Raw genomic sequence first — 13,995 nt, 5'->3', positions numbered from 1 at the left:
TTAGCCATCAGGCAGGGATATTTATCGAGGTTGCGTTGTAGCGAGATTGATTCAATAAACAGATAAAGGCAATGTTTATTTTCGATTGGTTTTACGACATTCTAGCATCGCTTGGATTGTGGCAAAAGGAGGCCAAGATCTTATTCTTGGGCCTCGACAATGCAGGCAAAACCACATTACTTCATATGCTCAAAGACGAGGTTTGTTTATTTGTTTTTCCGTTCAATCCCTGCCTTCGACTTCTAAAATCGCTGCCGTTATTTTATGTTTTAATCGTTAATAGGGATTAGGGCTGAGTCTTTTTCTTTCTTGCTTTCTTTTTTCCTTTTTCTATGGAGATGGTATTCAGTCTGTCAAGGTGGAGACGAAAGAGGTAGCAGTCCTAGCAGATTATATGCCATGCTCGAATTTTGTCCCTATAACATGTTTTCTGTAAAATAATAACGCCGCGCTTCATATATTTAAGAGCTTCCGTAGTCAGGGTTTTGGTTGGGAAATGCTCTGTTCAGGAAAGCCTCCAGAAGACATTAAGTTTTGAAGATGGAATTGTCATTGTCTTTTAACTCCGTAGAATACCCTAGTCCCACATAGCGATAATTTTTCCCAAAAGAACTCGTGACAATATTATCTGTTAGTGGCATTTAATCCCATTGGTATATTATATTTTCTCCATGATTACATTAACTAGAGACCCAATGCTTCAAAATAACGATTGAAGCTGTCACAGGCTGCAGATTCAATTCTACCCTTCGGTTTATGGGAAAAAGATTTGCCATTCTGAATTATACCACTGGGAACATTTGGTTCAGTTTTTGATAGATACGCGTTGTAGTTATCAAATAAACATTTTTTATTTGCCCAAAAGGTTGGAAACGTTGCCGTGCTTTTATTTCAAGCTGGTAGCTTCTTCACATTACCATGGTTCATGACTAGTACCTTTATGTTATGCGTTGAAATATTTTTGCGTTGTCTTCATTATGACATCATGCAAATCGTTCTGTGTCTGTCTTCTAGCTATTGATATGTCTTGGCATAACATCTTTATGATGAGAATTTTTGTGGCAGAGATTAGTCCAGCATCAGCCAACACAGTATCCCACATCAGAAGAGTTGAGTATTGGGAAAATCAAGTTCAAAGCTTTTGATCTTGGGGGTCACCAAATTGCTCGAAGAGTTTGGAAAGATTACTATGCCAAGGTGCATAAATATAATGCCTTAGTGTAAAAGTATTACTAACCCAAGGCTTTGAATGTCTGACCCAAATAAAAAGGCTTTGATGTACCGTACTTCTGGCCCGCATGATAACATTTCTTGAATTTGTAGTCGCTCTCACTACTTATCGCAGATAGGCAAATATATAGCTGGTCCACATGCTATACTCTGAATTTGCAAGCTTTTAGGTCGACATGTTTGCTAGGGATAAAGTCTTCCCATGTTCAATATTGGAGTCACCAAGTTTAAAATTAAGCTATATGTTATAAATTTTGTTGTAAAACGTAAAAATGACATCTATTTAAATAGTTCAATGCAGATCAGAAACCCTGTCTTTTGAGTCCTAGCTAAACATTGTGTGAACATTCTGTATCTATCTGGTCCATGGGAGGGAGACATAATATGTTTTCGTTTGCTGATGGCATTTTTCAGGTTTAAAAGACCTGCTATGAACATGATAAAAGACATATTTTTGTTTTACATTTTTTCATGGATTCTCTGATTTGTCTTACTCTACTGAAGGTAAAGCACCCTTTTAGCCCCATTGGCCTGGCTAAATAAATGTCATGTTTCTCTGATAATGATTCATGGGAGGCAGACATCATTCATCAGTCTCTGTGATTACCTGGATGTTTCTTTACTTAGTTATCTCCTGAAACTTTGCTTAATAGCGTAACCTTTTTGCTTTCTTTCTCATTAGTATTGCTTGTTATGAGTTGAATGATAGCCACAAGTGGGATCCTTGTCTGATGTTATAGGTAGATGCGGTGGTGTATTTGGTGGATGCGTATGACAAGGAAAGATTTGCCGAGTCAAAGAAAGAATTGGATGCTCTGCTGTCGGACGAGGCATTGGTGACTGTGCCATTCCTTATTCTTGGGAACAAGATTGATATACCATATGCTGCCTCAGAAGATGAATTGCGTTACCACTTAGGGCTGTCCAACTTCACCACCGGCAAGGGTAAGGTTAGCTTGGCGGACTCAAACGTGCGACCCATGGAGGTTTTCATGTGCAGTATTGTGAGGAAAATGGGTTACGGGGATGGCTTCAAGTGGCTTTCTCAGTACATCAAATGAGTCCGTCCACTACGGTCAGATCGGGAGGGCTTGGCATCTTATCTCTATTGCTTGTATTCTGATGTAGTGAGTTGGAGGTGTCATTCCAACGGAATTACTATTGCGAAAAGGAATTGCAGTGTCGTACACATTTTTATCTTTGATGAAAAATAGAAAAGAGACAAAGACCACCTCTATGATAGATATTGTGATTCATGAGAGAATGCGCGGGACCCATCAAGCCTCTTGATGAACTCATACTCGTTGTGTTTTGCAGTCAGCTGCGGATGGCTGCCTGGTAGCTTGCCACGGCTTCATAGGAGGGGCGTTGCGGTTTTACTTTTCTCTGGCACTATTCCCCCCCCCCCCCCCGGGAAACAAAATAAATAAATACTATTTGAATATGGGCATTTAGACATTTATAATTTAGAAATTAGAACATTACGAGCCGATTTTAGCAAATTATAATAATTCGTTTTAAGGGTTACTACAAGAAGAGACTAGGGGCAAATTTAAGAATTAGTAGAATCCGCACATAAAAAAACTAGATGCTATCTCATTCTTTTTTTGAATTGAAAATATCCTTCAAAATCAGAGAGAATTAATCAACATGGGTGGATGCAATTTTGCTGTTGGAGTACTTCCTTACGATGCGCCTTCCAGTAGTTTTTGTTTCTCCCGCAAGCCTCAGTAACTAAAATTACCGTAATTCATTATACGCCATTCATAATTAACCCGGAGCAGTTGTAGCTGTCTGAGCTAGAATTAAAAAAGAGAGAGAGAGAGAGTGACAAAATAAGAAGCTGGAAATTATAAATCCCAAATCAGATTTGGTAACACAATTTTATTTGCTATTGAACAACAAAATTTTGTTGACATTTCTTATTTGGTATTTATAAAAATTATAATATAAATAAAGATATGTATATTATAAAGATAATTATGCAAATATTACTGATATGATATATGATCGGGTGACATGCTCGATCTTTGCAAGGGCAAATAAAGGAAAGTGGAATCAGAGCGTTTGGTCTCCTGGTATGATTCTCGTTTCGGGTGCCAGACGTCGCGAATTGGCTTCTCGCAAGGCCCCTGTTCAATCGTTTATTAACTATTGAGAAATTTCTGTTGTCCAGAACCAAAAAGCCTCCGAGAAATAAGTAATAGCCTAATTTCTTCGGTTGCGAATCAGATTTTTTACCTACTCATTATAATTTTCATTTCTTTCTGGCTCATAAACGGTTTGATTCATGCTATATAGTCTTCGTTTTTCTTTTTTGGAACCACATCATGCTTCGTATTTTGACGCTGAAATGAAAGAGTAGGTGCGTTGTGTATGTCCTTCTACGTTACGTCATTCGGCAATAATTTTTTTTTAATAAATAGTATAAAATGGAAACATAAGAACTGAGCCAGGCCTAAAACACAAGACCGAGTGGCATAAAGAATAGATCACGCTTGCGTTCATCGCAGACGGAGCAGGTAATGATGTCGAGCTTCAGCATTTGGTTTGCTCTGGGGGCGCTAGCTCTTGTATTTGTCTCATCGGTTTCGGCCGACGATGTGGTCGTGCTGACGGAGTCCAACTTCGATCAAGAAGTTGGCCAAGATCGCAGCGCTCTTGTCGAGTTCTATGCTCCCTGGTATGCATATATCTCTCTCAATATATTGAGCTCAGCTTCAGTTATGTCTAAATTGCTGTTTTTGTTTCTGTAACTTATTTTATTTCCGTTTTTTCATCCTATTCCCCTGAATATCATCGAGGATGCATTTTTTTTATTTTCTTTTATTAACGTATTGATGCTGAGCTGATAGATTTAGAATTTGATTTGTTGTGGGTCGCACTTATGTCTCAGGGGATCTGTAGCTAATAAGATTGAGTTTGTTCGAATCACAAGTAGTGAACTTTGATCTCTACGTAATTGTTTAATGCGGTCAAGTAGTTGATTAATTAGTCTTGGAGTTATATCCTAGAATAATGCAACTTTCTATGATTCTTATTGCACAACATGGTATTTATGTGATCATAATAGGAACGAATTGTTGATCATTTTAGCTCTTTGCATCAATATAAATCCTTGCCTTGCTAATTCTTCCTGTTATGCGAGCCTGACCCCTGGGGAGGGGGGCGTACGAATTTCATCTTTCTCGTTTTGGACCATAAATGTACTATCAATTGATTTCAGATTTCTTGGCATCCTATGCATTTGCTTTGTGCTGATTCTCAAACATAGAAACTTTAATTTCGTCTTTGTCAGTTGTAAAATATAACTCGTCGGGCATTCTTATAAAGGCCAAAAGAGACAGTTTTCCCCCCTTCTCTCAAGGAACCATTTGTAACCATGCTTTTCATGGATGTAATCCCCATGTTGACCTTAGGGTGTTATGGAAACTATGCTTATAACATTTTCCCACAGGTGTGGACACTGTAAAAGGCTCGCACCAGAGTATGAAAAACTGGGAGCAAGTTTTAAAAAAGCCAAGTCCGTTTTGATTGGGAAGGTCAGTGATGTCCATAGATCTTATGCTACCCATCTTTTCTCGTTTGAATGGGATTTCACTGCTCAGCCATTGATGCCTCCTACTGCAGGTAGACTGTGATGATCAAAAAAGCCTTTGCAGCAAATATGGTGTCTCTGGTTATCCCACTATTCAATGGTTTCCTAAGGGGTCTTTGGAACCAAAGAAGTGAGTGCTTGGCCATTTTTGTCACCTCCAACTTTTTTCATTATGAAATATGAAATAATGTTAAATTGCTTTTTCACCTATTCTTTGAATTTCATCAACTTACGTCTCCAGAACTTGAAACTCTTAATAGAATTGATTATCCACGCTATCAAATTCTCTGTGATTTAGGTATGATGGGGCACGTACTGCAGAAGCCCTTGCTGAGTTTGTAAACAAAGAAGGAGGTATTCATGTAAAATATGTCTTCCAGTTTGTTGAACAATGCTGTTGTAGGATGTGTATCTTTTATGTTTCATGGCTTTTACGCTTGATTTCATGTGTACTTGAAGACGTGGTTGTTATTCTGCATGCTAGTTATGCATTCCATTAATGAATTCTCGTTGAATCTTTTACCTAATTCGAAATAATTGCCTAGTTAATAGGTGAGGAGACATTGAGTGTATTACTAATCCCCCAATCTTTTGCATGTTGGACTTACATGCTAATGTTTGTCTTTTGTAACTACTTAGAAAGAGACTTAATTTATTGTGTTCAAGCACAACTAGTTGCTTGGAATTGATTTTTTAAATTGAAATGTAATTACCATCAACTCTTGTCTTGAATTTTGTCTCCCTTTAATATGGACTATGTATCTACCTATGACCTCTTTTTTCAATGATTATTGTTATTAGGCAACCGTACTTAGTAGGATAATACTTTGTTGTTATTGTAATGATCATTCTTCTGCATGACATATCCTGCTTTTTTCAACTTATCTTCTGACATGCTCAACGATTAATGCAGGAACCAATGTGAAGATAGCTTCTGTTCCATCCAGTGTGGTGGTTCTCACTCCAGATAACTTTGATCAGGTTGTCTTGGATGAAACAAAAGACGTTCTGGTTGAGTTCTATGCTCCATGGTAAGTATAGGTTTAGGGTCTTCCTTCATGAGACCACATCAATGCAATCAGGAAAATAAACATGCTATGGTCTGTGATAATATTTGGGAATTGGGATGATCTTTTTGTTTGTGTTGAGTGAGAATTCTTGAAATTTCAAAAATGTCTATTTTAATATTATTTCACAATGACGTGTTCCAGGTGTGGTCATTGTAAAGCCCTTGCCTCTGTAAGCTAATTTTCTATTCCTATATTATTATTGATTATTCTACTTATGTTAACATCCAGGTCGATTGTGATAAATTGTTTTACTATTTCTGCAGACTTATGAAAAAGTCGCTACAGCATTCAAACCGGAGGAAGATGTTGTGATAGCAAATATTGATGCTGACCAACACAAAGATATTGCTGAGAAGTGAGTCCAGTGGCCTGATTTAATGTTTTTCGTAATTAAACTAGGTTTATATCATATCGAAGAAGCATGTGCCTTATTGGATATGCATCCATTGCAGGTATGGTGTAAGTGGTTATCCGACTCTCAAATTTTTCCCAAGGAACAATAAAGCTGGTGAAGATTATGATGGTGGCCGAGATTTGGATGACTTTGTAACTTTCATCAATGAGAAATGCGGTACCAGCCGTGATGGGAAGGGACAGCTTACTTCTAAAGTTGGTGAACATTATATGCTCACTAATAGATAAGACAAGAAATAATATTCTGTGTCTAATAGTGGATTGTCCTTGGTATAGGCTGGTTTAGTACCAACTCTGGATGGCTTGGTGAAAGATTTTGTGAGTGCTTCTAGTGATGAAAAGAAAGAAGTTTATTCTCGGCTTGAGGAGGAAGCTAAGAAACTGAAGGGATCTGCTGCAAGGTCATTTGAACAATCCTATGATCTTATTTATTCCAATTACAAAATTTTGGATTCATTTTGTTTTTGAATGTGAAGCCTTTGTGGCATTCAACTGGGGGCTGGCTATTCTTTTAATTTGAATATCTGTTTTATCCTCTAAATATTTCCTTTTGTTTGTTTCCCCAGATATGGCAACATCTACTTAAAAGCTGCTAAAAACTGCATTGAGAAAGGAGTGGATTATGCATCAAAGGAGATTCAAAGACTTGGGCGCATACTTGACAAGGTCTCACTCTCTCATTCTCTCTCTGCCTAACACTAAACACATTGAATGCATGCTCGGGTCTCATCTTATCATATTGGATAGAGTTCTTCCCTCTCTCCAGGGGAAGTTTCTTGACCAATGGACATAGATTTTATTTCCAAAAAGCAGCAACGAATTCTCAGACGGCGAGCATAGTTGGGAGGATGACAGTAAGGTCTCGGATTGTTTAATTAATTACAGTTAGGTCCTAGACAAAATTTTCTGAAAAGTAAGTTATAAATATTGATTTAGACAAATGCAAATTCAAGAGTATCAATTGACTTATTTTCAAAAAAGAAAAATTGTTAGGGATTTAACTGTCGTTAATTTATTCTTTTAGGACTTAGATGCTATTCTCTCAAAATAGTTTGGACTGTAACTGTTTTTTCATCAAGTGGCATCTGACAATCAGAAGTGATTAATTTTTTATGTAATAATTTCAAAGCATGTTTGAACTTTCTTGGTTTCTTGATGCAGTCTGTCAGCCCTGCAAAGGCAGATGAGCTCACTCTCAAGAAGAACGTCTTGTCTAAGTTTATTGCTTGATCTGCTGTCAGAAGTTGGAAGAGCTATTGACTGAGTTTCTGCTTATAGAGGTTATTTGTAGTTCCTTAGTACCTGGGGCCTTGTTGGTCTAATTTCTACGAAATTGCAGCGAACATGCGCTGAGTTATAGAAAGTGAAGCAAAAAAGATAGATCTTCCATATGGGAAATCATATTAGAGACTTACCAGGACGACTTGAGGTTTAATTGGAGGCCATTTTGTACAATTTTCCATTCTGGGCTTACTGGTACCGGCATGGGATCTTTTATTGAAATGAACTTGCATCTTTAGGGATTGAGGTGTGATATTTATCCTACCCTCCATCTTTTCAAAAATAAATAAATGAATGAATGAATGAATGGAATGAAGTAACCACGTATAGCTAGCTTTACTGTCAAATTGGTGGGGGCACTAGCGAGTTTAACTGTTTACGTAATACACTATAAGGGTTTGAATTTTATCTATACCCACATTTTATCCTACATTTACCGCGTATGTTAGCCTCAGATGACTGTAAGTTTAACTTTTTTTAATACACCGTAATATGTTAAAACACGGGAATATGAAAATAGAGGGCAAGGGAAGAGAATATGGTAATATTTCCTATGTAGAGTTTAATTTTAAATTTTGCAAGCAGAGAGATTTAAGGAATTCATTCATAATTTATACAACGCAAGTCTATGTATATAAACAGTTACAAAAGTAGATCCAAACGCGCTATTAGTCATAAGACGTTCTGGATGCCCGTTTCCGAAACCGATTTTCGGCTGGATTAGAATGATTTTATTGATATGAAAATGACTCTGGTTTCTGGGACATAGCACACCCTCAATTATTAGGATCGCGAAACTGTTTAAAGGCCGAAAACCAGGTACTACCGAATGTCAAGTCCATTTGTGATTATTGTGACTGTTTCATTTGTGCATCAGTCCATTACCGTCGTCTTCATCCTTCGCCATCAACATTTGTGAACGCCTTGCTCTGGGTCCCCCTCTCTCCAGATCTCTGTGAGCATTCGAAGCCGTGATTGTCTCCCTTTTAGATCCGTTTTCTATGAATGTCTTCCTTTCGATCTCCTTTCTGCAGATGTCCAGATCTGTATTCGCACAATGACAAGCTTGAGAACACGATTTGGACCCATTTTTATAAAACTTTATCTCTGTATTTCTTCCTTTTCAATTTGACACGTGACCTTGAACCCAGTTTATTTTTCATCTTCCGCCTGGTAACGTGGGGTGTGTTCTTCGATTTCATGTTCGCTGGCGGGGAGGGTGGAGAGGGTTTTTTTTTTTTTGGTTTTCCCCCCAATCGGGGGTAAAGCCTAAAGGGGTGGTTTTATAATATTTTGGGCTTTTTACCATAATATATATTGTATCACATGCCAAACAAAGTCAGGTAATGGTTGGGATGGGAATTGCAAGAGCAATCAGTGAGATCATTATTAAATATGTTGTCATATGCTTAAATCTGTTATTAAATTCGTAGTATTTTTTTTTCGGCTTTCAACGCAGACAATTGTTTTATTAACCATATGAAAAAAAAAAATTAGTTAAACGAATCCTAGATTTAACGTTAACCATACAAGTTTTCTTTTATCAACGCTCGCTGTGGCCCGTTGGTAGAGTTGAAGGTGATTATGCGGAAACTGAAGGGCCCGATCACCCTCAAAGGAGAAGGACCCTCCTTCAAGGTGCCAACTACTCTATTTCCAACGACTAGTTACACCTCAAAGTAGGGTCCCTGGAATGAGAATTGAAGGTGCTGGGGATAGCGCTATAAATGAATCATGTCTGTAACGTAACTAGTTTAAACTCAATTCTTGTAAAATTCCATTAGTTTCCATAAAATGGTACTCCCTCCGTTCCGTTCCTTATTACAAGGAACAAATAACTAAATTACGTTGATCAAAAAAACAATTAAAATTAATTAAGCACTATTAATATGTAAAAAGTATAATGATTTTTCCAACAATGCCTCTATTAATAAAGAGAGAGAATATGAGGGAGAATAATTAAATTATTAAAAGAAAAAAAAGTGAGAGAGAGAGAAAGTATGAGTTGGAAACAAAATAAATAGGAGTAAAATAGAACATCAATACAAAAAAATAGAAACAACTTTTAAATGTCTCTTATATATGAAAACATGTCATAAATATCAAATGTCTCTTATAATAAAAAACCGAGAGAGTAGTTGACTTGGACAAAAAAAAAACTCAGTTTCAAACGTTCAAGTTGTCTGATTCAGAAAAATATATATATATAATGAGTGGTGGCCATCATACTACACACAAAAAAAAAACATTGAGTGTATTAATTTAGGATAATATAAAGTGTAACTGAATGAGAGCAGAAAGCAGATTGGGTAAAACTAGAAACTCAGGAAGGAGCAAAAAGACGAGAAAAGGGAGGAAAGCCAAAACAGGAAGATGAAACATGTTAAATGGGCTCTAATATTAATAATAATAATAACGAAGAAGCGAGTCAATGTCAAATAATCTGAAGCCCAACTTTATGTCAACATCTGGGAGGACACCATGTCGTCGCATATAGTGTTTGCAAAAGCCTACTTTTAATAAAATCCAAAGCGATCTGTCACCCATCATGCCTTAATTATATGGCCATCCATCCTTCTATCTATCTATATCCTACACTCCATGGCCCCCACTCTTTGTCTGCTTAATCAAAATCAAATACCCAATCAACCACTCTTGCCACTTGTTATCTCATGCGCAAAACATTCCACTCTTCGATTTTTCCACCCTTTATTATTTACCTGTTTGCATTTCATTAATTCCAAGCCACTGATTTTCAACTTCGAAGAGAAAGTTCCAGTTCGTTTCAATGTTATCTGCCCTCTAAAAAAAAACTAACAAGTTGATTCCGCAAAGTTTAAGAAACATTTTTCGACATTTATCCGCCAAAAAAAGACTTGCCAACTTCGAAAGGGGGAAAAAACCCAAACATACCGAGAATAACCTGATAATTAAGCATCTTAATTGCTGATACTAGTAATTATATTAAGCAACATGCATAACCTCAATTAAAGAATAACTGAGGACGCGATTAAGAGGTATAACAGAATCCACAGGGTTCTAAATTAAACACAGGATCTATCAAATAGAGTTAATAATATAGATATATGTGAGCTACAGTTACTGCACAGCCAACTGTAAAAGAGTAAAATGCTGCGAGTACACGTCAATATGGCCCATGGTTTCTCAGCACCTACAAGGATACATAATGGGGAATGAAGAAATATCATTTACCCCTCTCAACCCAGAAAGAGCAGACTCAGAAATCAGTACGTATCTGGGCTGCCTGATCTAACATCTGTCTAAATATTACAACCGTGTCCCGAAGGGATTGAACTAAAAGTGGTGACGACGATGACGATGATAATAATAATGGATCTGTACAATTGTATAAAGCCCCATAAGGAATAATATGAATATGAATGTAATTTACCTGGAGGACACAGGATTCAACGCTCTAGCGAAGCCATTCATAGCCCCGTATCCCTTTGAACTAAAGCCAAGGCACCCAAGCAACCCCTGCCTGTAGGGCAAGAACGTCTTCTTCCGAAGTTCCGCGGCCTGAGCTCTATGCGCCTTGTAATGCAGCTCGTGCGGCGATGGAGGCACTCGCCTCTTTCCAACTCCATTTGTAGGCCTACCGGTCGCCTTCTTTGCTTTCGATTTTTGTGTTTCACCAGACGGCTTGTCCTTTGATGATGGGTTTTGATTTTGATTGTTTGGTTTCTTGTCTTTCGTGGGGGAGAAGGAAATAGTGGACCAGAACTTGTTGTTACTCCTGCCTTCGCTTTTGCTTCTGTAAAGAAAATCCTTCAAGAAAACCCACCTCTTGGAGCTCCTTCCGGCCGAGGAAGACCTAGAGGATGAAGGGGTAGTCTCTGACCCCAACCCGTCCATCTTCTCCCTTTCGTTTTCTTCAATCTCCAGGGCACCATTTTTGTCCGTTTGTTTCCCTGACCTTGAATCCTCAAGCGATCCATCCTCATTCTCAGCCCACTCTGGAGGCGTGTTTCTAAGAGGCGACATAGATCTGGTTCTTCTGCGCACAGACTTATCCCTTAGCCTCAGATCTCTGCCTCTGACATGCGACTCGAGAACCTCTGCCTCTTCTTCGTCCTCTTCTCCTTCCAGATCCAGCAAGGGAGCAAGAACCTGAGGGCGCTCCAAGTGGGTCGAAAGCTTCATGGGTCGGATCTGCCCATTCAGGAACAACTCGTCCGCCGAGCTCATGGAACCCCATGTACCCGACCCGTTTGAGCCAAACCTTGCCGAGAATTCAAACTCGTAACCCAGAGGCACAGAAGAGGTGCTATTTTCATAGGAAGAAGAGTGAGCCGAAGACAAGGAAGAAGCAGTAATCGCGAAGTGCATTGGGCTCGCCGGAGCGCTGTAAAAAAAGCCGCTAATGGGTGGACGGCCAGGGCTAGAAGGAGCGCTGACGTAAGGAGTAGAACAGGTGCTATCGAAGTCATCATATAGGCCTTGAGAATCGTGAGGACTATGAGGGAGAGAATCGACTTCGCCATTGTTAGGGTTGGAGGAACCTGCGTGTCCGCCATTATTGCTCGGAGTTTGAAGCTCCATGGTTGGGCGAGGTGAAAGGGATGAGAGTGAAGACGAAGGCAGAGTATGTAAAGACCAGGAAGAGTGGGGGGAATATGGGCGCGCAGAAGACGAAGTGAAAACGCCCTCGCCTCTGCACTTTATTATCGTAAATGCCATTGAGTGTTCATCCCCACCATCACAATGTCATCGTACGAAAGAAATGAGCATCTTCACGGCATCAGTACGATTTGTATTACCAAAATGCTTAGGCCATCTTTATGAGAAGGGAAGGTCTTTTCAAGCAAAAGGCAGCGCAGGAAAGGTAAACATAATTCCATATCATATTGGGGGAATAGGATCATAATAAAGCTTCCTCCGGAAAAAAAAAATAATAATAATAATTCGTTCGGTAATTTAACCTTTTTACGATGCTGAACATGATGAGGCCGCATCTGTTTAGAATGAAGGAAGAGGAATTCATATGTATCACATGATGATTAAAATGTCAAATATCTATTACGCATTTTATGAAAATAAAATAAATGCATGAGTTATGAAAAAATTGCAAGTTTTGAAACAGGCTTCAATTGGCCACTTGTATTTTTTTCTTTTAATTTTTTGCATGGAGAACAAAAGTAAAGGGCCTTGCGCTGTTCTGAGGAGTTGCGACCACGTCCCTTCGTCTCATCACCCATGTTCGTCCCCTGTGGTGTGGTGTGTGACAACATTTTGTTAATTGCTCTTTAGATTAGATGAAGCCCTCCTTCGTTTACCTTTTTTTTTTAATATTATGTCTGATCTTAATTATAAGAGTTTGTTGACTAATTCGAGGAGATTAAAAAATAAGTTAAGTTAGTTATTTGTAATAAATATGTGTTGTCTTTCCTAAAATATATTTGCTAATCAAGTGTATTAGCTATAATTATTATTACTATAAGGACTGCTTTAGGAAAAAAAATACATAAATATGGGAGACAAGGTAAATTGTAGTCTTATATTTAAAATCAAAATAAAAATCAAACGAAGTTTTATATTAAGAACCGGATGTAGTAATTACTAATTTTAACCCTTCTCTCTCTTGGAGGCTTCTCATCCAGTGTGATGCCGACGTGCGATTGATCCGGAGTCCTCACCCGCTCCCGTTTTCTTTTATACTCCTTCAATCTTTAATATAAGATCCATTTAACTAATTTGATTAGATTAAAAAAGTTAAGTAAGTTAGTTAATTATAAGAAAAATGATATATTTTTCTTAAAACATCATAATTATCTTTCTTAATACTTCCTCTCCCTCTTCTACTTTATTATGGTTGAGAGAGTATTTATAGGAGTAATTTGAAAAAAATTGATAAATATAAAAAATGAGTCTTATATTTAAGATCAAAATTAACTTAATAATTAGATCCTATATTAAAAATAGGAGGAGCAGCTTTGTTAGATTTGGAAGGTCAACCCTCATTAAAGCTTGTTCCCAAGTTCATCGCTCTTTTATCTGTTGGCAGTGCTCTTGTAATTTGTGATATCATCAGACGAAGAACAGTATCCCGCTCCATTACATCATCAGACTGTTTTTTCATTGGTGCAATGTCATTGATTTTCATTTGCAATTTAAAGTTTTAATATATTCATTCCGATTTTATTGACTAACTGTGGAGTGAAATACATGTAAATTACTCATTTGATTATATTTATGAAGATGAGGGAGAAGATTTTTCATGATCCTATTCAAAGGGAGAAGATTTTTCTTTATCCTATTTATAAGTCATTTTATTAAATTTTTAAGATGAATGTACTGTTTAGTCCTTCATTTATTATAGTGTAGATAATTACTCTTCTAGTTCTATTTATATGATAAAAAGAGAAGGTATTTATTGGTCCT

The 13,995-nt window shown here is 37.7% G+C and overlaps 3 protein-coding genes across 3 annotated transcripts; 2 read left to right on the top strand and 1 right to left on the bottom strand.

The window, feature by feature from the left end:
• LOC114748624 (GTP-binding protein SAR1A-like) lies at positions 1–2,528 on the top strand. Its single transcript, XM_028937061.1, has 3 exons — positions 1–200; positions 1,066–1,197; positions 1,971–2,528. Exons 1-3 carry the CDS (start codon positions 72–74, stop codon positions 2,289–2,291), a joined length of 582 nt encoding a protein of 193 aa, XP_028792894.1. The 5' UTR covers positions 1–71; the 3' UTR covers positions 2,292–2,528.
• A 1,033-nt stretch (positions 2,529–3,561) lies between these two features.
• LOC114748622 (protein disulfide-isomerase like 2-1-like) lies at positions 3,562–7,835 on the top strand. Its single transcript, XM_028937058.1, has 11 exons — positions 3,562–3,913; positions 4,688–4,772; positions 4,861–4,958; positions 5,127–5,182; positions 5,742–5,859; positions 6,040–6,067; positions 6,162–6,253; positions 6,351–6,507; positions 6,589–6,713; positions 6,879–6,978; positions 7,474–7,835. The coding sequence occupies exons 1-11, from the start codon at positions 3,756–3,758 to the stop codon at positions 7,540–7,542; spliced, it is 1,086 nt and encodes a 361-aa protein (XP_028792891.1). The 5' UTR covers positions 3,562–3,755; the 3' UTR covers positions 7,543–7,835.
• A 2,768-nt stretch (positions 7,836–10,603) lies between these two features.
• On the bottom strand, positions 10,604–12,475 carry LOC114748623 (uncharacterized). The gene has a single exon (XM_028937060.1). It carries the CDS (start codon positions 12,292–12,294, stop codon positions 11,002–11,004), a length of 1,293 nt encoding a protein of 430 aa, XP_028792893.1. The 5' UTR covers positions 12,295–12,475; the 3' UTR covers positions 10,604–11,001.
• Between the last annotated feature and the right edge of the window lie 1,520 nt (positions 12,476–13,995).

Source organism: Neltuma alba, unplaced genomic scaffold (assembly GCF_004799145.2).
Source record: "Neltuma alba isolate B1F8T4 unplaced genomic scaffold, ASM479914v2 tig00005766_pilon, whole genome shotgun sequence".
NCBI classification, from domain to species: domain Eukaryota; kingdom Viridiplantae; phylum Streptophyta; class Magnoliopsida; order Fabales; family Fabaceae; genus Neltuma; species Neltuma alba.
This window is presented reverse-complemented; position numbering and strand designations above follow the sequence as displayed.